At 49.9% G+C, this 19654-nt stretch overlaps 2 protein-coding genes across 4 annotated transcripts in view; one reads left to right on the top strand and one right to left on the bottom strand.

The window, feature by feature from the left end:
• The window catches only part of ATP6V1F (ATPase H+ transporting V1 subunit F), a 70135-nt gene that overhangs the window by 10777 nt on the left and 39704 nt on the right, over window positions 1–19654 (top strand). The window lies entirely within an intron of this gene.
• On the bottom strand, window positions 177–6094 carry LOC134501019 (uncharacterized). Of its 3 annotated transcripts, none has more exons than XM_063308562.1 (6): window positions 5726–6094; window positions 4426–4587; window positions 3696–3845; window positions 2828–2968; window positions 1265–1353; window positions 177–308 (listed from the first exon to the last, which is right to left on the bottom strand). In XM_063308562.1, the coding sequence occupies exons 1-6, from the start codon at window positions 5840–5842 to the stop codon at window positions 203–205; spliced, it is 765 nt and encodes a 254-aa protein (XP_063164632.1). In that variant the 5' UTR covers window positions 5843–6094; the 3' UTR covers window positions 177–202. The 3 variants fall into 3 exon arrangements, with proteins under 3 accessions (XP_063164632.1, XP_063164633.1, XP_063164635.1); XM_063308563.1 differs by having other exon boundaries at window positions 2861–2968; XM_063308565.1 differs by lacking the exon at window positions 2828–2968.

Below are 19654 nucleotides of genomic sequence, written 5' to 3'. Positions count from 1 at the left end.
AACTAGTTCCTGCAGCCTTGCCGAATGGGCTGAGTTGGCAGTGAGGCCACAGAATATCTCACCATCCTTCTGCCTCCCCCCCGCCTTCGGTGACTGTCCACCTAAAGTGGCCTAGTGGGTGGCAGTATAAGGCAAGGCTTTTGTGTGTGGGGGGCAGACGTGAGAAAGAGCCCCATCCTCACTCTCCAGGGGAACCTGCAGGCTAGAGGTCTCCCCTCGGCTGAAGCTCCTCGGTCTGCCTCGGCACAGGGCTCTCCTCCCGTGGGGCCACCAGCGGGTCCAGCAGCTCCTTGAACTTCAGGGTGTTCCTGGGGATGGAGAGAGAGAGAGATGGGGGACCAACAGCTTCCAGGTGGTTGAAGACACGTTACTGGAGAAGGAGCTGGCCAGAAAACACCTGCAACCAAGAATTTTGCTCTCAGCCTCCCTAAGTTATCCTGAGTGGGTGGGCCACACTTTGCACATGCTCAGGAGCCTTTCTTCCTGCACATAGTTCAGGGTGAAGCTCTGAAAATGGGGAGAAAGAAGACTGGCCTCTCAAAGGCCTCTCCCGCTCATCCTTGATCTTTTGCCTTGTGATGATGGGCACTGCCCCAGGTGATCCAGCGCAGCTTTCCTCCTACTTATAGCCCCAGCATCCTCACCAGCGGAGCTGTTACTGACCGAGTTCACACAACATGCTTTGCTGGGTTCCTGGGTTAACTCATTTCAAGGTTTGCTGAATCATACACTAACTAAGCCAAAGAGTTTGCGCCTCAGGCAAATCCACCAAAGAGCAGGCAAAACCCTGACCAAGCTTAGCAAGTTGTGTGGATGCGCCCACTAGGTCTTTAACCGATCTTGTGTGCCATGAGGACACAGCCATTGGCCCTTTTACCAGGACATGGTTAAGCCAGCCAGTAACTAACCAAGTTATATACCAGTCATTCTGGCAGCATATAACCCCTGTTCAGTCCTGCCTCCCTTTCCTCCAAAGTCACCATTTTGGAAATAAGAGACCCCTGCCCAGATTCCCCAGGAAGCAACTAGTATCGCTCACCCCAGCCGGCCTTTTCCTTTTGTATCTCACAGTTGAGTTTTACATGTCACTTTTATCCAATACCTTTGCTTTACAAAATGAAAAGTCTCCCCCATCCCTTACAGGGCAATATAAAAGAAACCCCCTGCCCAGGGTCCAGTGATTTTGCTTCTCTCTTGAGTCTGGGTCAATCTAATTGGGAGTGGTCAATCTAATTCAGAAAGAATCCGTCACACACACACACACCTCTCCCTCTTGGACTGCATGACGTAGGTCCGTTCTCTCTTGACCTTCTCCAGATGGCACTTCACGGCCATTTTCTGTCCAGCTTCATCCTGCCGGAAGGGAAAGTCCAGAATCAGGCCTGTCACCTCTGCCTCCCCTGGCTGCAAAGAAGTGGGGTGTGTAGGAAGGACACATCCAAGGTCACTGCAAGATGGCAGCCTGGCCTAGCTGGCCTTGGCTGCTGCCGATGCGCACTAAATTCTGCCACCCGTGTGGTTCTCTCTGCAGGGAGTCAAGGCAGAACCTCTTCCTGAAGGTGGAAAGACCGGGCACCCTGGTCTCGGAAGGCAGGAGGAAGACAGGTGATTCCAGCAGGCTACCAAAAACAGGACCTGATGGATTTTAAGAAGAGCTTCTGGATTTGGGAACTGCCTCGAGAGTTGAGTAGCCTGCCTGCTATAACAGACAGGGAAGTTATGAAGAAGTTTGACCTGGTCCCCTTTTAGGGATGTTTTGAGAAGGGACTTGTTTATTTTTTTACTTGACGGAGGCATTCCCCAGGTCTAAGCAGAAGGTTCTAGAACAGCCTTCTGCAACCTGGTGCCCTCCAGACATGCTGAGCACAACCCCCTCATCCCCCACCAACAAGGTCCAGCAGCTCCTGGAGACAATGCCCCTTGTTTCCCATCTAGCTCTTGGAGAGGGTTGTGATCAACTCTGGTCTTCCGACAACAGACATCAGTTGAGAGTACACACCTTCCTTCATATGAGCTGTCAGACTAGCCCGGTGTGTCTCAACCGTGGCAACTTTAAGCTGGGTGGACTTCAACAGCAGAGCTGGCTGGGGAATCCTGGGAGTTGAAGTCCACCCAGCTTAAAGTTGCCACGGTTGAGACACACTGGGCTAGAGTGATAGAGCTGGTATTACATCATGCCTCACGTTGGAGGTTTCATGACTTCACTCCCCCCATCCTGCCCCAGAAGGGGGCAATTATTTCAATATATCTTTCTGTGGTTGTAACAAATTACCTGGCCACCAGGAGGCAGTGTGCTACCAACTTCAGCCTCCTACTAAGGATGAAAGCAGTAGCACACTGCCTCCTGGTGGTCAAATAATGTTTAACCACCACAGTCTTCCTACAAGGAGCTCATATTCATACAGTTGCCACAACATCACTGTATGAGATTAGTGGGGGTGAAAAAGCATCACATCCAGAGACTGTACCGTGATCTTTATCTCAGCTTGAATCATTGTTCTGGTCATGCGTTCAGCCAGGAAGCCTGCAATAGGGGTCCATGCAGAGAGGCAACTGAAAACCCCCTTCCAGGGTGAGTGGAACAATGCCCTGCCAATAATGCTGCTAGGAAGGAAGCCTTCCCACAGATACAGCAGGCAACTTCCTCTAAGGAACTCTGGAACCCCGGAGTTAATTAATTTCTGGGGTATGCTAGCAACTCCAGCACACCAGACACATGCATGACCCAAACGCCTTCAGCAAACGCCCTGCTGTAAAGGCTTCTGGAAAGCACTGAAGACATTTGATTCCCTTCCTCCCTTCTCCCTAAGAAGTTCATTCCTATCACCTTAATAACTTGATCCCACCGGAAGGTCCATACCTGGCCTTCAGAGGCTGCTGACGCCTGGGGCCATCGGTCTGCTGAGTTGTCTCCCAGAAGATCCGCCTTGGACCTCCGACGCTTGGCTATGGACAGTCGCTCCTGGAACTTAAGGGAGGAAGATCTTTCTCCCCGTGTTGCTTTCAGCAATTTTTAGGGGTGTAATAGCATTAACTGGGGCAACTGATGCCTTCCCCAATGGCTTTGTAAACCAGAGTCTGCCTGCCCCCCTGGTCCCCTGGCATGCTTGGCAAGCCCAGTGGTCTCCCTCTTGCCCTCCAGCATGACAGGCTGGTTTCTACAAAGCATCTACCCAGATTAGCCAAATAACTCCTTGTCTGGATTATGCCCTGAACTGTCAGTAATCACATGGGCTGGATTAGCTAACTCTCCGAGCCACAAAACATGAATCATGGATATCCAAATGTTGCAAGTTGTGCTAATGTGGCTGCTCCTGACTCAGTGAAGCACTATGTGGGATCAGGACCACGCTGTCATTTGATTTGTGTCTGGGCAAAGAATGGGGGATGTGAAGTGCAAGGAAACGCATGTCTCTGCTGGATGGCTCTTGGGCATCCAGAGGGTTGGCAAAACGGCTCCTCCCTGGTTGGACAAAAGAGGGGGCCAACCTGGTAGGGAGGAACGGAGCCTTCCCCTGTCCGGGGTCCTCCAGATGTGGGGGACCCCAACGGCAGAATTCTCAGAAGGTGGGCATGCATGGGCTTCAGCCGTTGCAAAACGCCTCCCGGGTCCGCGAGGGGCACCCCGGTTCCCGAGATGGCATGGGCAGAGTCCCCTGGGTCTAAGCGGGGCTTGCGGCCTGAAGGATGCTCACCCGCAGGATCTGACGCTCCTTATCGCACTGGCGCCGGCGCGCTCCCTCGGCCTGCGTTTCTGCCAGCCGCTGCAGGGCTTCCTTCTTCTCTTGCGGGGAGAGCCAAATGAAGGCCTTTTCCCGGCTGGGCGGGTGCGGGGGGAGTTGAAGCTGGTGGGTGAAAGAGAGGCAGATCAGGAGGGTGTGGGGGGACCAAGGAAGGCCCACCAATTTGCTTCACCGCAAGAGAGGAAGCGTCAAAAGTGCATTCGGGTAGGTCAAAGCCCCGGTTCTGTTTTTGCCCCCCCACCCCATTCCGATGACAGATGTATAACGGAAGCTGCCAAATACACCTACAATGGTTTTAGAAGAAAGAAATTGCCCCATTATTCCTCAGTACTGTAGTAATCTCAGTCCTGGAGCAGGTGGGGCTGGCGAGGCGGGGCTGGAGATCTTTAAGAAGTGTCTGGGACGCCACCTCTCGTGCTGGTTTAATTGGTTTTCCTGCACCTTGCAGAGGGCTGGACTAGATGATCCTTGTGGTCCCTTCCTTCAGTCTGTGATTCCATGGCTCTATATATGTGCTGACCTCTGAAGAGCTTGCAAGAGCCTTTCATGGTCCAACCTTAAATCTTCAGTTGGACCGGTCCTTCAGATGTTCCTTCCCAACCCCTCTGTTGAGCCACTCAGCTCAAGCTCTGAAAAATATTGGCAGCCCCATTAATGGCATCCCAAGAAGACTCTGGCTTACCTGCCCATCCACACCTTCTGCAACCAGCCGCTCCTCTGCAGCATCCCCATGAAAGTGGCTGATGGCCTTTTGGTTGGGTTCACCTGGCAGAGGCCAATCAGTTGCCTTCTCCAAGGATAGGGAGTCCCTGGGACTAGTGACACTGCTGTGGACATTGTCCTCCTGAGAAGGTGCAAAAGTGAAATCAAGTCAGCGTGAACCCTCAAAGGAGGGGCAGTCAGCCTGGCCATCGGGTGGGTGCGGTGGGATGTTCACTCTACCTCTTGGGACCAATGAGGCTTCATACAAGTAGCCAGGAGGGGCAGAAGCCCTGGCCCAGAATTCATTCATTCCCCATGTCTTCCCTCCCCAAATATCATTTCATGTATGCCATTGTTCCGAACCAGCATGAACCTTTGCACCAAAACCGTCTTCCAGATTTGGTTCAATAAACCAAAATGGGGCCTCTGAGGAGGAACCTTCCTCATCTGGAGAACCACAACAGAAGCTCACTCCTTCCATTCAAAGTTGATTAACATTTATCTTATTTATTCAAATGTTTGAGCTTGCTTATTTCAATTTCCCTCTGAAGCAACACCAAAAGAAACAGAAGACAATAGACAGAATTTCACAAAGCAGATCCCAGAAGACATTTCGGTGACATGCTGTGATGTTCCCAATCCGGCTTCTTCTAAAAGTGTTGGGCTATATCTTGCCAACCTAGCAGTTCGAAAACATGCAAATGTGAGTAGATTAATAGGTAACGGCGGGCAGGTAACGGCGGTCCGTTCAGTCATGCCTGCCACATTCCTAGGCTGGCAGCTCAACATCTGGAAAACTTTAGGCCAGGAAATGCTGACATGGTATCAATTAAAGATAGTCTGGAGGGTCTATCTACACGTGAGATGGGCAGCAACAAGGTGTTGGTCTGTTGTGTCGAAAGACACAGTGCCACCAACTCAGAAGGCCATGTCTCTTGTGCACATTAATGCCACCAATCTCAATGGTAGGCTTTTGACAGGGGCTATCAGCATAAATCTCAGTTTAAGGGCAGGGCAGTGGGTGGACAAATTTCTTCAGATAACTTAGTCCCAACGCCATCAATCTACAGAGCAAGAAATACCTGCTGTTATACAGAGAGGTTTCTGGGCAATTTATCGGCAGAAAAAAGTTTGTAAACTTCTCTGTCCTCATCTCCCGTTTACCACAATAAGCCACCTTCATTCTTTAACCTTGAAAACTGAAGTTGACATAGAGATTAACTCTACTGACCTGGTTCAGTGCAAAGCCTACATCTTGGCTAAGTGATAAATCTCCTTACCCAAGATGGTGCACAAAGTTGGGCCGCACAGAAAGAGGTCTCTCTGGAAATGCCCAGGTTGGGCTCCCACATCATCTTGCTGGGCTTCCCAGGGCTGGAGGGAGAAAGCAAAGTCATAGCCGTGGTCTCTGTGGTCTTCTGCTCCCAGAGTAGAAGGGCCTCCAGTCTTCTGCTCTCAGCTTCAGGCCCAAGATTTCCCAGGTTCAGCAGGCCATCCCCACAGGCTGAGAGATTCCTTGGTTGAGCTGGCAGAGTTTCTGTCTCTCTCCATTCCTGAAAAGCATTTTTTCCCTCCGTCCATTGAAGCTGAAGAGTCTCCAGCTCCTGTTCCTTCCCTGACTGCTGTGATTTTAGGTCCCTTCCTTCAGGGAGCTTTCCCTGAAAAAGTTTGTCTGCTTGCTGGGCCATCTGTTCCTTCTGATTCTGAGGCAAAAGAAGGCCCCAATCGCCCTTTTCCTGTTTTGTGGAAAATTCCTGGCTTTGGGAGGAAATTGCTTGGGGCTGGAAGTTTAATGGTTCTTGGGAAATAGCTTTATGTTCAGTGGCCATCTCTCTATCCCCAGAAGGGAGACCTTCCACCTTTTTTGGTCTCTCATGCTGGAACCCCTGAGTCCTTGACAATGATTGAGGTTCAAGGGATTTTGACTTGGCCATGAAAGCTTCTTGCATCTTTGAGGGATGGTCCTCTTGAGGGTTGGTGGCCCCTGGCTCTTTCTCCATCACCTTCCCTTCAACATTAAGGGACTCCTGAAGATCTAAGCTGTTTGCTTCCACAGTTTCCAAGGATTGAAGGGAAGGAGCAACTGTCATCCCTGGCACCACAGTCGATTTCTTTGGCAAGCCTGCTTGCAGTTGGACCATCTGCAGTGCCTTCTGCGCTGGTGACCCCACGTCTCTCTCTGACTCCCTTTTTACCCCTGGGATCTGGTCAGGCCCTTGGCTTTGGGGAGATTGAAGAGTCTGCTGCTGCACTTCCTGCACCTTATAAACTTCAGAGAAATCTCCAGCTGGTGGCTGAGGAGATGTTCTGGTACTCCATTCCTGGTGCCGGAGAACTTGAGAGTCTATATTTATTTGGGGTTCAGCTAGCATTTGCTGCTGTGTCGGACTGAAACCCAGCGCCTTCCCATCCTTCAGTTCCTGTGGTCTGAGGGTATTTAATTCATTATGCAGCCTCCCTAGTTCATGAAGAAATTTAATACCAAACTGTGGAATGTCACGCGGTGGGACAATCTGGGGCGTTCTGCCCTGTGGAGCTACATATGGTACACCTCCTTGTTCCTGAGGGGGTTCTTGGTTTGTATACAGAGATACCTTGGATTTCATGGACTCCATCTCTATTTTGTGAACTTCCCTTGGGGAGTTAGGCTGCCCTGTGGATTCCCAAATCCTTTCAACACTTGCTGTATCCTGATGTTGAAGGACTTTAGGCTTCCTTATCTCCTGGATGTTACGTGGTTCTGGTCCCCGAAATCTCTGCGGCATCTGTCTCTCCACACACAAGGAATCCTGTTCCCCAGGTTTTCCTTCCTTTTGGAAACACTGGACCTGTGGATCAACTCTACTTGTTAGTTCCTCACATCCAAACGTCTTGGACTTCCTCAGCAGCCTTCTCAGGAGGGGAGCGCTTTGTAGATTCCTTCCTTCCTGGTGATTAAGATGCTGTGGCTTTCTTAGTCCTTGAGGTTTTGATTCTGTCTGCACACACTGACTGATACGAAGATGCTCCTTCAAACTCTGGGAATTTACCTGAAGAGCCTCTAATTCTCTATATTCCCTGGAACAGAGCATCTGGACATCCTCCAGTTTTTGAAAAGACATGATTTCTCTCTCGTGTCTCAGCAGCTCTTGGGACCGTTGAGCTTCCAGCTCCATGTGCTCTGTTTTCTGGGTGGCACATGTATTTTCTTCCCGCAATTGCTGGCAAATGGTATCTTTTGAAATAGGTTCCTCAAGGGGATGGGTTTTGGAATAGGCCATTAGAGTCTTGCACTTCCGCTGTGGCTGAGATATATTGGCTGGACGGATGTTCTGGAGATTAGAAGACTCCAACTCCCCTAGGAATGACTTTAGGCAGCGGGCTTGATGCTGTCTAAGGTCAAGAGACTTTGATTTTCCTGGAGTCCACCAGGCTGATAGAGCCTCTCTCTCTGCAGATGCTAAGGGTGACTGAGTTAGGCATTTCACATGCTTCACAAGTTCAAGAGTTTCTGGTATCACTGTGTGTTTTTCGGGTTGAAGAACACCTGAATGGTTTAAATCTCTGCATCCCAAATAGTCTGGATTATTTTGTAGACTCCCCTGGATCTGCAGAGAAATATGTTCCATCTGGGGAATTGAATGAAGAACTTCTATTTCTTTCTGTCTTTTGAGCTGCTGGACTTTATTTTCCTCCAGATTTAAGGCAGCTGGCTTATTTCTGCCAAGTTTTCCCTGAGGCTGTGAGTCCTCCAGTTCCTTTTGTGTAGGACTTCTAGTCTCTTTCTCCTGCAAAGGGTTATTCATCACCTGTGATGCTGCTTGGTTGTCAAGGATCCTAGGGCATTCCTTCACATTTTCTTGAGACTGGGAAATGTCTGGCTTTCTCAACCCCTGAAGCAGAACAGAGTTTGCTTTTGGCAGTTCCAAAGACTTTGATCTCCTGAACATATCTGCCTGAGGGTATAAGGTATCTTGAACAAGGAAGGACTGAGGATATCTTTGCAGGATTCCTTGCATTTCAGAGTGTTTATCTTCTATCTCACATTCACAGCTCCCTGCTTCATGGTGTCCCTGTAGGCAAGGGGTCTTGGAGTCCATGGTTCTTTGGAGTTTGGAGCTCTGTGGCTGAAGCATAATCACTTCCCTGAGTTCCTGGGTCTGCAAGGAATATGGATCCATCTCAGGAGGTTCTGATGTTTGCTTCAGTGAACTCTGGAGGACCGAAGGGCTTTCTGAAGCTGATCCATGGGACTGCAGTACTTGTGGTGTGTCCTGCTCCTGGTTACCCTTTTCCTGAGATGAAATGGTCTGGGATTCTATCTTTTTCTGGAGTTTCTTTGGGAGGTCTTCCTGAATCTGAAAGACTTTGGTTGTTTGAGCTTGAAGAGATTCTTTCTTCAGTGGTCCCTGAGTCTTCAAAACTTGAAGCTCCCATAAGTCAAAAGACTTTGATTTCCCCAGTGTTTTTTCCAAGGGCAGGAAAACTTTGATCTTACTGTGCTCCTCTAAGGCTTCAAGAATTGGAAAGTCATCCTGATTGACTCTCTTCAGTGTCTCAGCATTTGCTATTTCCTTTGGGTGAAGAACCTGTGATCCATTTAGAAGACCACAATATTCTGAATCTCTTGTTTTCAAACCCTGAACCTGTGCAGATGGGGGTGAGGGGTATAGAGAGTCCATGTTCCCAAATTTACCCAGAGTTTGGTGGTTATGGGAGTGAATTACTTTGTATGAATCACATAGCTTGGACATATCTTCCTGTACCAGACCCTCCAGACCCTTGGGCTTCATAGGAATAAGAGTCTTTTGCTTCACCGGGGAACCTTCTCTGCTCTGGACGTCTCTTTTTGAAGATTCCTCAATTGAGACAGGGTCTCTCTCCTTCAACAGATGGACCTCAGGGGCCTGAGGACTTGTCTTGGGACCTTGAAATGGTTTTGCTTTCTCCTGGGCCAGAAATTGGAATCCTTGTGAGATTGAAAGCTCAGGATGAATGGACTCTACCTGAGGAACAATTTCATGAGGCTGTGAGGTTTTTGGATCTATATGTTCCTGGGACTGAAGGCAGGTACCGGTTGTCCTAATTCCTTCATCTTGGAAAGACTCCTTCCGTGGCTGAGGAGCCTCTAGTTTATGCAGTTTCTTAGAAAAAAGTATATTTTGATTCCTTGGATTTTGTGCCTCTGACTCTGTCTGTGGTCCTTCTTGTGTTTGTGTCCCTGGTACATAATAACTCAGTGCCTGGGGCTGAGGAGAAACCTGCAGCTCCCTGCATAATATTCCTTGATGAGCTAACTCTAAGGCCCACCACAGAAGAGGAGGTGTCTCTGGACTACTGCGTCTTGCATGCTGAAGGCATTCTGCTTTTATTTCTGCAGCTGGCTGTGATGTTAAGGCACCTATGTTCTTTCCATGTGGCTGCACATTTTTTGGCTTCTCCAGCTCTAGTAGAATTTTGTCATTCTGTGGATCTGCCTGGGCTTGTGGAACTTCTAGATCTCTCAGCTCTTGAGGTTCCAGGGCCTGAACTGCCTTTGACTCCTCCTCCAGCAGACGCTGCATTGAAACAGAACCCAGAGCCTGGGCGTGAACGGACTTCCCAGCCTGGGTTTGAGTGGCCAACTGTTCCCTCAGATCTGTTGAAAGCGCCTGTGGAGCTCCACTCGTCTGTGTTTCTGGGGGTTCTGGCTCCATCTGTGGCCTTTCTGATGGCAGGATCACTTCTAACTTCAGCCTCTCCTTAATGTGAGGAGCCTGGAGTTCCTGCTGTGATATTGGTGGGGTCAAAACAGCTGCCTCTGAGCAACTCATCTGAAAAGCCTGTGACTTGATTAGCTCAAATGACCCTGCCTTTATTTCTAAGGCCCTCCCCAGCAGAGGAGGAGGTTCGAGGCTTCTACATCCCTCAGGATGAAGACGTGTTTCTAGACACTTACTTTTGGAAGGCAAAGAGTCCTGCCGATCTTTCAGTTCTTGAACAGACATTTCTGGATCCTCCGTCAGTTCCACAGCTTGTGGCTGTGTTGTGGAAGGCTCTGGCTTTTCTTGTGAAGCTACCTGGGTTTGAGGTGATTCCATCTCTCTTATTTCTTGGCCCAGTAAGGGGCCTCTTTCCCTCAGGAAAGGAGAGCTGAGCCTCTCAGGCCCAGCTTCTTGAGAGTGAGGAATTTCAGAATTCTTTATGTTTGGGGACTGTGGCTCTTGTGAATATGTGGGCAGGATTCTCTCATCCTGAAAGTTTCCAGCCTTGGGCTTGGCTGAAGGAGACTCAGCTTCTTTTAGGTCCTGAGGAGAAATGACATCTGGACCTTTACATTTTTGTAGTGTAGGAGACTCTGGTCTCGTTTTGGATCTTCTCAACTGAGCCATTGGTGATTCCCTCAGCTCCTCAGCTTCTACGTCACATGATGTCAACTCAAAAGATTTTGACTTCAGGCCCATAACCCCCCACAGAAGAGGAGGAGATTCTAGATGTTTGCATTCCTGGGGCTGAGGGACAAATATCTCTTTCTGTAACACGTTCTCTTGACTCTGTACTCTTTCCAGACTTTGTTTTGCGGGGGGCTGTGCCCTGTTCAGATCTTGTCTTAGTTCTGGATCTAGAAGAACACATGGTTTTACTTGTTCAAATGACTTTGCCTTCTGCCACAAGATGCTCCACAGAAGAGGTGGACTTTCCAGACTTCTGAAATCCTGGGATGCAGGAATGCCTTCTTGCCTTTGTGAAACAAGCTTCTGGGGCTGAAGTGCCAGTGACTCTCTCAAGGTAAGAACTGTCCATTCCAGCTGAGATTCCTGGGACTTGTCCATTTCTCCACCAATTCCTTGCATCATTCCTGGGATATGAAGCTCTTCTGATTGACTCACACCTTGCAATCTTGACCTCTCATCTAACATTACAGTCTTTGCTTTCCTTGCCAAATCTGGTTCCTTTTCAGCATGTGGCTGAAAGCCTTGTGACCTGCTCAGACCTTTTTGAAGCTTCTGAGCATGAAGAGGATCTGTTTCCATCAGAGTCTGTGCTTGAGGGTAGGACAATTGTATCTCCTTTGATGGAACTTCTTGCTCCTGGAAATCCAGCTTCTCTGTCATCATAGATGTCTCTGGCACTTTGGGCAATGGTCCTGGCATCTGAAGGACTTCTTCTTTGCCTTTTGGAATGTTTGGGTGCTGGAGAACCTCTCTTGAATCAGATAACTTCAAAACCTCTCTTTCTGAAATGTCCTGGCTTCTCATCTTTTCCCATTCCTGGCCTTGAGGGCCTTGAAGATAACAATTTTCCAGTGGAATCTGTGATGAACTTGTCTGTAATAGCCGTTGGGGTTCAAGTGATTTTGATTTCAGAGGAGGCTCCTGACAATGGGAGAACTCTGGAGCCTTCTGTTCCTGGTGACTGAGATCTTTGGAAGGTCTCATTTCTGCAATATGGAGTGTTGGTGATTCTTTATGGAGATCACTGATAAGCTCAAGTTCCTCCCAGTCCTGGGGCTGAGGCATTTGTGTGCCTTGGGTGTGAAAAGTTTTTTCATTCCAGCCATCCTGTAAGTCGACCTGTTTCTGGGGTTCTTGCTCCCCTTGAAAAGAAATGTGAGGTTTCAGGGTTATTGCTTTCATCTTAGTATCTGTTTGAATAACTTCTGCTTCACTCTGTAGAACAGTCTGGAGGCTACTTGGAGTTCGTTGGGAATGTACAGTTTCCATCTGTGTTCTTGGGGAAGATGCTCTCTGCAGTGTTTCAGAAAGTATTTGGAGAGAACTTTCTGGATCCCTTGATACTTGGAGCAACAGATTCTGTGGTTTTACCAATTCTAAGCACCCCAAAGACTTTGACTTCCTTAGTATCTCTTCCTGAGGATGCAAGTTATCTAAATTCAGTCTATGGAATGGAAAACCTTGAGAACTTCCTTCCTGAGTATTACATTCCTTTTTCTCAGGAAGACTCTGGTCCATGTCAGGAGTTACTAAAGCCTGGTGGATCTCTAGATCTTTTACTCCTTGATGTCCACAAGGTTTCCAAGGTTGAGAAATCTCCTCCATCCTCAGTAAAGTTTCTGTACATTCAAGCATCTCCTGTTGCTGAGGTATGTCCTGAAGACCACCCATTTCTCCTTTACTGACAGCTTCAGATTCCTTCTTGCCAGAGAGCTGTGAAATTTTTTGAGGTTCACGTGATAACTCCTCTGGGAGATCAAGAATTTCCTGATCTCTCTGGTGTCCATTTTGCCTTTGGGAGAACTCAAGATGCACAGGACCAACCAGCTTCTGATCACCATTCCCCTTCCTGTGTGGAGTTTCCAGATGTTTCTTTTCCTGGGAGCCACCAGAATGTAAATCCTTTGCAAAGGCACTGGTCTCTGAGGGCTCCTCCTGAGCAGAAAAAGCCTTTTGGTCCACCAACCAAGTTTCCTGGAAAACAAATACACTTATTCTAAATCCCAAAACTTGATCTTTCCCTTTCCTATAGAACAATTTCTTATTCTTCTCTCAAACTCACATTTCTGTGGGGGTACTTGATCCAAAGGGCATTTTGGTGCCCAGTTGGTATATTTTTCACCCGTGAAACAACCGGCAGCTGATGGAGAGGACCACCACCTTCTGGCCCTAAAGCAGTGGCATTGACTTTGCCCTTTTCCCCAAAGCGGGGCACCACTAACAGTTCCCTCCAGGTCGATGGCAATGGGAGAATGTGGTCCTGCAGATAACTAGGTGCCCAGTTGTGTGGGGTTTTATAGCTTAATGCCAACTCTAAATTGCACCTGGAAGCTTGTTGGCCACCAGTGTGGGCCTACAGCACTGTTTAATGTGCTCCCACTGAAGAATGCTGGTTAGCACATGGGGGGCTGCAGTGAACCAACTGCAGCTTCTGGGTGAGGTTCAAAGGCAGCCCCATGTAGAGGGATTTGCGGTGGTCTAAGCAGGTGGCGATGAGGACCTGAGTCACTGTAAGGACCCCCAGCTCTAGGTAAGGCTGCAACTGGCACACCAGCTGAAGCTGGGAAAAGCACCCCTAGGCATAGCTTCTTGGGAGGACCCCTAAACTGCAAGCCAATTCTTTCAGTGGAAGTGACACCCCATCAAGAGGCCCCGCTGGAGCAGGCAGAGACCCCCGATGGACATGCTGTAAGTCGGTCTTGCTACTTTCCATCTCAGCCTGTTCTCTCCCATCTGGACCATCTCAGCCCCCAACACCAGGGCAGGACCTCAACGGCATCACCATCCTGGACCAGGGTAAAGGGAGCTCTTCATCTGAGCTTTGCCAAGGCATCTTGTGGGCTTCTCTGCTGGGCTGGGAACGCTCTTGGCTTCTACTCCCTTGGCGCAGGGACCCTTCCATAACAAGCCTCCTGTGCAGGTGACCTTACAGAAGTGACACTGACTCTTAGGCAAGTTCCCCGCCAGGACATTACCCTTGGCTTTGGGGAAGAGGCACCTGACCTGCCAAATCTTGGTGGGACGAGACAGTCTTCTGTCCCTGGCAGCTAAAGGGATCTCAGCAGAAGAGTCCCTTGCATGAGATTTCTTGGAGGGGGCCCTCAAAGTCTTGACTGGGGAAAGGCTTGAACAAGGGATCTGATGTTCCTCACCTTTCTGATGGTGGCTTCTTCAAGCCCTTCAATGGTCCATCTCAGCTCCTCCATCTGCTCCTGCTGCAGTGTCACGAGCCTGGTGACAGCACGGTCCCACCAGGAGGCTCCTGCCCCCCTGGCAACTGGCGACGGCTTCTGGGCCAGGCTGAGCCCCTGGGGGGCAGCTTCCTCTTGCCTAGGAGAGGCCTCTCCCCCACTGCATCCTGCAGGAGCAGAAGAAAGGCATCACACGGTGGGGGAAGGCACCGATCTGGATCTGCAAATGGTCTGCAGGTGAGGGGCTCTCCCATGCCCCCTCCAGAGCCATATCCATCCATCATTCATGACCTCAGGAGTCTGGGGAGCCCCAAGCCTGGCAGTAGATAATTGCAAGCATGGAGGTCTCATTCAGCAAGCACTAAAGCAGTGTTTCTTAAGCTTGGCAACTTTAAGATGGGTGGACTTCAACTCCCAGAATTCCCCAGCCAGCATACCATACATTCTTATGCATATTCTGTCTGGGGAATTCTGGGAGTTGAAGTCCACCCATCTTAAAGTTGCCAAGCTTGAGAAACACTGCACAAAAGGAAGAAGGTCAAACCTCTAGGCAGACCTTTCTCTCCTCTTCCTCCTCTTGAGAAGGCCTGGTTATTGAGACTCCCCCTCGGGTTCCCTTCTTCCTGTAAGGAAGCCAACTCAGGTTGCCAGGAATTGTTTGGAGAATGCAAAGAGGGATTTTTTTTCTCCCTTTCCATAACTCAGTGGGGTCCTCCAATGAAGCTAAAAAGACACACTTCTGTAGACAGCACTGGGTTAAACATTCTCCCTCATGCAAGATAGCCAGACTAGAGAAAATTGAGGGTCCCCAAGCAAGCCCCGAGCCCTCACATATTTTCCAGCCCAAGCAAGGATGCTGGCTCAGCTTAAAAGCATTGGGGATGAGATTTTTCAAGGGCCCACAATGTAACAAGCTGAAACAGGATAAGAGGGAGTGCAATCAGCAAAGAATGCAGTCCTACCTGCGAGGAAATAAGAATTAAGTGCTGGAAACTCAAGGTCTTTGGATAATGGCCGTGGTGGAAATTACAACTGCGGACGATTTCTCAGGCCCTTTGTTTAATCCAAAAGACACTCCTGGCTTGTGCAGGGGATACCTGGCCTCATCCTTCCCAGCCCTTATTATACATTTAATGCACCGACCCCAGCCAGAGAGGTTAACCTTATCAATCACATTTAACGCGATGTCCTATTGAGAGCGTACATTCTTTCTCTAGCCCATGACTGCAACAGTCAGAGAAAAGATGATTTGCCAAAAGCCCTTCAAGAAGCTTCAGTGTCACAGATCCCAATCGCCTGTTCAGACGTGGCTCTGGGGAATTCTGCTGCAATGCATTCATGCAGGAGCCTGACTCCTGATCATGACCAGAGTTTGTGTGTGTGTGCGTCAGCCTGGACTCCTGGCAACTGCATGGCCCATTAGATGGTATCCCTCTCAGAATAGCTGCTCCTGGCTGAAGAGGGAGGGTGCTGTTTAAATGCCTGTTAGCGGCTTCCCCAAATCATTGGTTGGCTACTGGGGAGGAAGAAAGGCCAGACCAAATGGGCCGTTGGCCTGAGCCAGCTTCAGGGCACCTTGGCCCCTACCCTACAGTCCCAGAAGGTCAAAGTGATCCATCAACAGAAAGGAATTCCAGGGACGTCTCCGAAGAACATCCCCCCCTTCCTTAAAATGTAGGAGTGTCAGAACGATTCCCATCAGGTGGAGAGAAGAAGGCTTTTCTTCAGGGACAGGAGTGGAGCCCTAGACCAAGGCAGCTGCTGAAAGCCTGTTACTTAATTCCAACCATTTCCTGTGTGGTTTGGTTTCCAGAGTCCTGATCTCCTCCTCTAAGCCAGATCCAGCTTAGAACTTAGAACCGGACACAGCGCTCCAGGTGCAGTCGGCTCAGTGTAGACTACAACGAAACGCCTTCAAGAATACCGGATTATTGATAACCCCCAGCTGCCAATATTGAGTGACGTAACCTGCCTGGAACGGAATAGGCTGAGATCTAGACATCCACCCATGTCAACTGCCAAATCGCTTGTAGACAGTATGCGGAAACAGAATTGGCTAGAAAATTGTCCTCCTCGATGCCGAAGCTTACCCTGCATCTCAGAGAAACCACCTGGATTTGATCAGCCCCATGCGATATGGACAACTTAAACAGAATCCGCACGGGCCGTGGCAGATGTGCTGACGCCCTTTATAAGTGGGGCAAAAGGACATCACCGGGCTGTGACTGTGGGGCTGAAAAACAAACTATCCAACCTATAGTGACAGAGTGCCAAAACAGAGCCTATAATGGAGATTTCGCCGATTTCCTGGCTGTGACAAATGAAGCAAAAAATTATATTTGTAATCTAGACGTATGTCTATGATCTTATACTCTATATTTTATATCTTGTATTTTATCTCCTGTGTTTTTATTCTATTGAACTGCAATGTGAATGTGCCATATGATAAACGAGCGAACAGACAACGAAACTCATGCCACCCATGAAGCGGATGCAGCATTTCTGTTAATGCAGCTGAAGATTGGCTTGGGCTTTCTAGCTGCAGCCTCACAGAGCTTCCTCACCTTCCCTGGTGGTGGTCCACTAGGGCTCTGAGAACTCTCTCAGATGTGCCACCACCCAGCCAGCTCTTCGCAATCCTACTTTTGATTTTCCCTCCTGTGATGCAGGACCTCACCCTTGTCACTGTTGAACATCAGCTTGTTGTCCTTGGCCCCATGTTCCAACCAGTCAACGCCATTTTCAATGATCGGTTTGTTCTCCAGGGGCCACCCCAGTCCCTCTCGCTCGGTGTCATTCTGTTTACTTGCCTCAATTGTTTATGGGGATGTTTAACAACAATGGGCCAGTTTTGCTAATATTCTGGCAGGCTGACCCTTTCCGGCAAACTTTAGGACCACCAGGCTACTTCCCTCTCTGCTTGTGATGGTCTACCTTCTCCCAGGTGGGTCGGATCTGTGCTGCGGTGGGCTTGTCTGTGGGCAGCCTCTGGCTCAACCAGGACCATCAAGCTCTTGATCAGAGAACCTCTCTCCCTCTCCTGATGGAGCAGAAGCTGGTCCAGCACAACCTGCTGGGGAGGAAGAGGCAGAGGAGATGGGCTTCCGCTCCCAGCTATCTCTAGGGGCCACCTTGGGAAGGGATGCTCACCCCCCCAATTCACCTCCCAAGGGAAGGTCAAGCTGAGCACCAACATCGCGACCTTAGCCCTCTAGCCAAACTCTCCCCAGGCCTCTCCCAAGAAGTCTCTGCCTACTTCATCTCCTGCTGACGAAGACAATGTTTTAAGAGCAGCAGCCATCAACTACAGGTAGTCCTTGTTTAGCGACCACAATTGGGACCAGCAACTTGGTCATTAAGTGAAGTGGTCACTAAGTGAAACATCATGATTTTATGATCTTACTTCAGCTTTCCTTTGCTGTACAGACCTGAGAAAGTCATAAATGCAAGGATGTGTTGTAAAGTTACCTTTTCACCACAGTCATAACTTGAATGGTGGCTAAACGAGGCAGTCGCTAAACGAGGACTACCTGTAATTCCTTTGAGCTACTGAAAATTGTACTTTTGGTAGACCTGCTTTGAACCTATTTCTGTGTAAACTGTCATTCCTCAGTTGTTTGCCCACGCTCTGGATCACAGCACTGCGAGGTTGCCTGAAAAAATGGACACATTAGCCGGCCTGCCAATAGTGGAGTTTGCCTGCTGCTTCTCTGCATGGTGCTGTGTTCCCTGACTGGTATCTTTTGGATCTTTGGAGTGGATGTGATGGTTGGAGTAGAAGCAGAATTCCTGGAACGAGGCCACGGCTTGTGATCTCTGCTTTAAGCTTTAAGGAAGCCCACAGCCTCATTCAGAAACACACTGAGGGCACTCATCCAAGATCTGGGAATCAACGGCAGAGTCCCAGCCTCTTAACCTGGATTTTCCTAGCTTCCTTGGCATACAATATCTAAGAAATAAAAATAAATAAAGTAAAAAGAGCCCTGAAAACCAGGCCCTGGGCTAGGATGGGGGACCCGCTTGACTGTCTTTTAATCGTAGGTTTTGACAGAGTCATTACAGTCGGGCAGCCTCACACATTCCTCAGACAAAGAAAGACTTAAATCTATGAGCAGCTGCAGGGGAGACCCCCCCCCAAGCCTTGCAAGATCAGGCTCTCCAAGGGGCCCTCCTTTGGTCTCTGTTTGTGAGTGCCAACAGCCCACTCCTTTTCGATTCCCCCGTAATACCTTCATGGAGCTCCTGGGCACCATCCTGGCCTGCTGCCGTGCCAATCCCGCTCCCTGCCCTGCAGCAAGCCGCAGCTCCGCCAGCTCCCGATGGCAAGCCTCAGGTGCGCTGGGCTGCGAGTCCCAGAACCTGCAATGCACGTGAGCCCAGAACTCAGCCACCCTGCCTGCTTGCCGGGTGCAAAGGCGCCCTGCTGACAGTTCGCCAAGGACGCATCCGCACCACCGAGCCGCCATGGTTTTGGGGCTCGCAACACACAATCAGGAATAGGTAAGGCTCCTGGCTTTTCAAATTCCACGGACCAGCACAGCTCTTCTCCTGGAAACCCCCCCTCGGAAGACTCACCGTTCCCCCGTCAAGAGCTCTACAGCCAGCAGGGCGCCCCGCAAGGTCGCTTCTTTCTGGACCAGCTTGGCTTGGGCGTACAGGCGTAACAGCTGGCGGGAGGCCTCTGGGTCCCTGCAGGAGAGGAAACAAGAGAAATTGGACCTTTCCGGCTGGGCTCTCCCCTGGCATCCTGCGGAGCCAGGCCAGGTGCTGCCTTGGGAACCGCCAGATGAACTGCGGCCTTCCTACAGGTCATGACAGGTGGTCACTGCTGGGCGAGTTCAAAAATGGGCAGGGAGAATGTCCTGCAAGGAGCATCCATGAATGGCGGGTGCTGGGATGCCATGCAGACAGGAGACCCTTTGGCAGCTGAAGGCCACATTCAAATCTGGAGGAGACTGAAGGTCACCACAAGGTGCGGGGCCAGGATTTAGCAATTTCTCTCTCTCCTGTTTCAGGAAAGAGTTTTTATTTTTCAGCCACGTTAAATGAATTTTAGGAGTTATGCAACGCCCAGGCAAGGCCGGCATGGGCCTGAAGTAGGACCCGGCATGATCTGTTTCAGTTTGGCCTCTCCTGTAAAAAGATGGAGCTTGGCTCCTGCTGACAATGCTGAGGCTGCTGGGCTGGCTTCTTCGTGCAGGGATGCAAAGACTCACCTGCCCTCCAGAAGGTGGGGCTGGGCCAGGAGGGCAGCCGTCTCTGCCCGCCTCCTCTGCCGCAGCTGCAGAAGAGCCTGTCCTGCTGTGTGCTCTGGGGCTGAGTGGAGAAAGGGTCCCGCGTCCAAGTCAGCGCAGGCAGGTGGAGCCCCGGAGCTGGTGAGGAAGAAGATCAAGCATCAAAGAGGCAGGCAGGAGGGAGGGAGGAAGAAGCTAATTTCGGAGGTGTCTTTTATTGTGGGGAGAGAAGGAAAGGTATTTCTTTGTCCAGAGCAAGTGGAGAAAAGAGAAACGATGCTTGTGGGCATGGTCACCAAGAAAAGCTACGTAGGACTGGATCTGTTTAGTGCCATCCGGCAATCTGGGTTGGGGACAGGATTGCACTTCCC

This window comes from Candoia aspera, chromosome 7, assembly GCF_035149785.1.
Source record: "Candoia aspera isolate rCanAsp1 chromosome 7, rCanAsp1.hap2, whole genome shotgun sequence".
In the NCBI taxonomy this organism is placed as follows: domain Eukaryota; kingdom Metazoa; phylum Chordata; class Lepidosauria; order Squamata; family Boidae; genus Candoia; species Candoia aspera.
Note: the sequence above shows the minus strand (reverse complement) of the source record. Positions and strands in the feature narration are given on the sequence as shown.